This window comes from Danio aesculapii, chromosome 9, assembly GCF_903798145.1.
Source record: "Danio aesculapii chromosome 9, fDanAes4.1, whole genome shotgun sequence".
Classification (NCBI taxonomy): domain Eukaryota; kingdom Metazoa; phylum Chordata; class Actinopteri; order Cypriniformes; family Danionidae; genus Danio; species Danio aesculapii.
Genome location: NC_079443.1, coordinates 53,429,012 through 53,435,011, shown reverse-complemented (window position 1 = coordinate 53,435,011; position 6,000 = coordinate 53,429,012). Strand labels below are relative to the sequence as shown.

Below are 6,000 nucleotides of genomic sequence, written 5' to 3'. Positions count from 1 at the left end.
ACCGATGGCCCCACCCTAGTTGACTGATAGCTCCATCCTAAAGGAATGATAACCCCACCCGACTGATTTCGATTGATCTGCGCAGCACTGCATCATGTCGAACGCACCTAAAACCATGCCCTATTCACCTTATTCTCCGCGTACGAGTGCGCGCAGCCATTTGAATCATTTTGGCTCGAGACTTCCGGTCTCATTCACTTCCATTCATTTTTAGACGTTAAAAACAGCTGGTTTTGCTGCTTGGTGTTGCAAACTGATATTTTCTTATTATATTATTCTGCTTTGTCTGTATTGTCATGCAAACACTTGTTTGTAGAGTAAATAGTTTGACCGTTTTCTGCCATTTATTATTCCTAGTCATTTCTCCCATAGGCAGCTGAATCGGAAGTTCTAAAACAATCGCAAAAACACGCGCACTTCCACATTGAAGAATAAGGTCAATATGACTGATGGCTCCGCCCTAAATTACTGATAGCCCCACCCTAAATGATTGATAGTTCCGCCCTTAATGACTGATAGCTCCATCTTAATTGATGGAAAGCCACGCCCTGTATGACTGATAGCCCTGCCTTACATGACTGATATGACTTTTATTTTACTTTATTTCACTTTACTTTACATTATTTTATTTTATATTTTTGTTTTTTATTTATTTCACTTTTTTATCTTCATAAAAACATTTTAAAAATGTAATTTAATTTACTTTCTCTTCTTTTCTCTTCTCTCTTTTTTGTTGTTTTCTTTTATTTAATTTTTATAAAAAAATAACTATTAATTAATATTTATAAATTATTAATTTAATTAATTTTAAATTTATATCACGGTTTATTTATTATATATATATATTTACATATTTATGTACATATATTTATATATATTTACACATACACACTTTAATATAATATACTTTTATTTTTTATTGTATTTTATTTTTTATTTATTTAGTTCAGGTTTATTTTAGTTGTTAATTTTACGTGTTCATATAATTTAATTTAATTTCACTTTATCTTCTATCATTTTATCGATGATGTCAGAGCACTGAAGTAAGAGGGCGGGGCTGAGAAACTGTAGAAACTTCAGAGAAACCTCAGTCGCGCGCTTTGGCTTGAACAGTAAAAACAGCGGTGAAAACAGCGGACAAACATGAGCGAGACAATGCGAATCTGCTTTTAAACCACATTCCTATTATAGTCTGGTTCCGATGGATGCAGTGTGTGAGAATCTGCAGGGATGTCCGCGCAGGGTTTGCTGAACAGCGTCTTCTCCTGCTCCTCATCGGGAAACTCTAAAACTCTCTCCAAGCGGAAGCTCCAGCAGACCCGCAGTCTGGACTCGGCTCTGACCTGGACCTGCGGCTCTCCTCCCAGGGGACACCCAACGGCTGCCCCGCGCTTCTTCTGCCGGACCTCGAGCTCCACATCTGGGTTTAACAGCAGCCCGGACACCCCCGACTGCCCCTCCGCCGACCCCCGCCTCTCCTCCGCCAGTTTATCCGCGTTTTCCGACGCCTCCTCCATCTCCAACTCCAGCGGAAAACGGGATTTATCGCCTAGTATTTCTGGATCGAGCAACATCTTTTCTCCGAGAAAGTGGCTTCAGAGGAGGCTGCCTCAGTCGGATGCGGTTTCCCACAATATCTGCAAATCTGAGGTGAGATTATGAAAACTGTGCTGGAGAGATGATGCAGCTGTTGTTGACTTGCATGTAGCCTGCAGTGTAAAACGCGTATTTTGGGTTGTTTTTCGTTCATTTACGTTTGTGATTGGCTTATTTGATGTTGATCTCTGCTCTGTTGACTTTTAATGTTGAAAATTCAACTCTACAGTTTAATAATGGGACTTTTACTGACATTTTAGTAGTTTGGAAGAATATAATGTATACAAAATCATAGCCTAAATAGAGAAATAAGTCTGTAAATAGTAGAAAATATACTGGCAGTTCATTACAAGGCTTTTGTAGTGTAATATACAACACTACCCCCGACAATATAGCACTTTAAACTATTAAAAATGTTCATAAAAGTCTATTTTTTTAAAACTTGTCAGGGTTCAAATTTGTTGGATGAAAGATCAAGGTCTCATAATGCAATTTAAAAGCAGAAATAAATGGGGAAAATAAAAACATGAATTCACTTTTTTAATGAAAGTAGTTTATAAATGATAACTCTGTTACACTTTATATGAAAATGTTTCATTATTTAAAGGGATAATTCACACAAAAACTCCATTCTGTCATCATTTTCTCATTCTTTGCTTATTTCAAACCTGTTTGAGTTTGTGTCGAACACAAAAGAAGATATTTTGAAGAATGCTGGAAACCTGTAACCATTGACTTCCCATAGTGTTTGTTTATACTACAACTGAAGTCATTTACCAGTTACCAGTTCTCATAATTGATATATGTCACAGTTCAAACTGTAGCCTACACTAAAAATATCCCTAAATCAGCACTTTTCTGAAATTATATTATTGAGGAGACATTCTGAATGTGTGAATATAAAAACAATTTCACTTTAATGAAGAGATGATGCAGCTGTCGTTGACTTGCATGTAGCCTGCACTGTAAAATACCTATTTTTGTGTTGTTTTCCATTCATTTATGCATGTGATTGGCTTATTTGATGTTGATCTCTGCTCTGTTGACTTTTAATGTTGAAACTTCAACTCTATAATTTAACAAATTTTATTGACATTTTAGTAATTTGGAATAATACAAGAAATAATATAGAGAGGTATTGTGACTGAAAATGTACTGGCAGTTCATTACAAGGGTTTTGTAGCGTAATACAACACCAACACAGACAATATAGCACTGCAAACTGTTCAATAACTGTTCATTGTTCAATAAAGTCACTTTTTACAACCTTTAAAAGTTGTTGGATGAAACATCAAGATCCCATCACGATGCAATTAAAAAAAAAACTGCTAATTTACAGTGTGGCATCATTTACTAGTTTCAAACCTGTTTGTGTTGAACACAAAAGAAGATATTTAGAAGAATGCTGGAAATCTGTAACCTTTGATTTCCATAGTGTTTGTTTTTCCTACTATTGAATTCAGGTTATCAGTTTTCATATTTGATAGTTGTCACAGTTGTATAGGTTACACTGTGAAAAATATCCATAAATAAGCAGATCCTAATGCGGTTTCCCACAATATCTGCAAATCTGAGGTGAGATTATGAAAACTGTGCTGAAGAGATGATGCAGCTGTTGTTGACTTGCATGTAGCCTGCAGTGTAAAACGCGTATTTTGGGTTGTTTTTCGTTCATTTACGCATGTGAATTGGCTTATTTGGTGTTGATCTCTGCTCTGTTGACTTTTAATGTTGAAAATTCAACTCTACAGTTTAATAATGTGACTTTTACTGATATTTTAGTAGTTTGGAATATGATAATGTATACGAAATCAAAGCCTTTATAGAGAAATAAGTCTGTAAATAGTAGAAAATATACTGGCAGTTCATTAAAAGGATTTTGTAATGTAATATACAACACCAACCCAGACAATATAGCACTGCAAACTATTAAAAATGTTCATAAAAGTCTATTTTTTTCCACTTGTCAAGGTTTAAAGTTGTTGGATGAAAGTTCAAGGTCTCATAATATAATTTAAAAGCAGAAATAAATGGGGAAAATAAAAACATGAATTCACTTTTTTAATGAAAGTAGTTTCTAAATGATAATTCTGTAACGCTTTATATGAAAATGTTTCATTATTTAAAGGGATAATTCACACAAAAATGTCCATTCTGTCATCATTTTCTGATTCTTTGCTTATTTCAAACCTGTTTGAGTTTGTGTCGAACTCAAAAGAAGATATTTTGAAGAATGCTGGAAACCTGTAACCATTGACTTCTCATAGTGTTTGTTTATACTACTATTAAAGTCATTTACCAGTTCTCATATTTGATATATGTCACAGTTCAAACTGTATCCTACACTAAAAATATCCCTAAATTAGCACTTTTCTGAAATTATATTATTGAGGAGACATTCTGAATGTGTGAATATAAAAACAATTTCACTTTAATTAAGAGATGATGCAGCTGTTGTTGACTTGCATAGCCTCATGCTGTTGAGTTAAAGTAAAATGTTTATATGATAAAAACATGTAATAATAATAAGGTTTCATTAGTTTAAAAGCACACACAAATGTCTATTCTGTCATTATTTACCTGTTTCAAAACCGTTTGAGTTTCTGTTGAACATAAATAAATGAAGATATTTTGAAGAATGCTGGAAATCATTCACTTCCATTGTTTTTCCTACTATTGAAGTCAATGGTTACCGGTTTTAATTTTTAAATATAGCATACACTGTAAAAAATATCTGTAAATTAGCAGTTTCCCCACTATATCTGCAAATCTGAGGTGAGATTAGGAAATCTGTGCTGAAGAGATGATGCAGCTGTTGTTGACTTGCATGTAGCCTGGCCTCATGCTGTTGTTGAGGTTTCTGTTTTTTTAAAAGGCTAAAAATAGTTTTGAAACGATAATTCGATCACACTTTATAATAAGTTAAATTTAAATTTAAATGACACTTTTTTTTTTAACACAATGGTTGGGTTTGTCCATATTTGACCCAGTGTTGGGTTACAGCAATCCAGGATCTTTTAGATCTGTATTGATTGTATTTTGGATAATAGTTTTTAAATGATAACTCATGCAACATCTCTGGGTAAAGTCCTAACATTGACCTCTAAAAAATGTTGGGTTGTTGTAACCCACTGTTGGGTCAAATATGGAAAAACATTGAACATTTTTTTTGTGAAAAAAGTTTTTATATGATAATTTATGAACTCTAGCATCACTTGGTAAAATCTTAACATTTGATGACTCTTTTTAACACAATGTCTGGGTTTGTCCATATTTGACCTAATGGGGGGTTATAACAACCCAGCATTTTTTTAGAGGTCAATGTTTGTAAATGATAATTCATGCAACATCACTGGGTAAAGTCCTAACATTGACCTCTAAAAAATGTTGGGTTGTTGTAACCCACTGTTGGGTCAAATATGGACAAACATTGAACATTTTTGGGGGGGAAAAGGTTTTTAAATGATAATATTTGAACTCTAGCATCACTTGTTAAAATCATAACATTTGATGACTCTTTTTAACACAATGTCTGGGTTTGTCCATATTTGATTTAATGTTTGATTACAACAACCCAGCCTTTTTTTAGAAAGTAAATGTTTGTAAATGATAATTCATGCAACTTCACTTTTTAAAGTCCTAACATTGACCTCTTAAAAAAATGTTGGGTTGTTGAAACCCAATGTTGGGTCAAATTTACACAAACATTGACAATTTATTAGGAAAATAGTTTTTATATGATAATTCATGAACTCTAGCACCACTTGGTAAAATCTTAACATTTGATGACTCTTTTTAACACAATGTCTGGGTTTGTCCATATTTGACCTAATGGGGGGTTATAACAACCCAGCATTTTTTTAGAGGTCAATGATTGTATATGATAATTCATGCAGCATCATTTTTTAAAGTCCTAACATTGACCTCTAAAAATGATTTTCTGTAACCCACTGTTGGGTCAAATATGGACAAAGCAACCGTTGGGTTACTTTTTTCCAACAATTGGGTTTCTCCATATTTGGGTTTGGTCATATTTGACCCAACATTGGGTTTCAACAAACCATTGTTTTTTGTTGTTGTTTGTTTGTTTTTACAGTGTATTTCTAAGGACATTTTAGTTTTAAAAGGTTAAGTTTTATTCATTTATTTTTAAATAATAAAGATTGGAATTAGTATGGATTGTTTACAAGCATGATTGGGTTTTCATTTTGTAAAGGAGCAGTGTACACTTTAAAAAAATGCTGGGTTGCTGTAACCCAATTTTGGGTTTGTCCATTTGTCAATTAAGTTAATTCAATGTTTAATGCTAATTTATTCAATTAAATTTAAATTACATGTTTTAGCCAACAGCTAGGTTTGCTTACATTTGACCCAATGCTGGGTTACAGAACAGAATATTAGAGT

The 6,000-nt window shown here is 33.4% G+C and overlaps 1 protein-coding gene across 2 annotated transcripts in view; it reads left to right on the top strand.

The window, feature by feature from the left end:
• Positions 1-1,103: 1,103 nt before the first annotated feature.
• LOC130235405 (rho GTPase-activating protein 6) overlaps positions 1,104-6,000 on the top strand; it is a 79,153-nt gene continuing 74,256 nt past the window's right edge. The window contains exon 1 of one of the 2 annotated variants that reach the window (XM_056465981.1): positions 1,104-1,650. In XM_056465981.1, the coding sequence (XP_056321956.1) occupies positions 1,231-1,650 (420 nt within the window). In that variant the 5' untranslated portion in view covers positions 1,104-1,230. Of the gene's footprint in view, positions 1,651-3,121; positions 3,172-6,000 lie in introns of those variants that run through there. The other variant, XM_056465983.1, reaches the window with a different exon arrangement.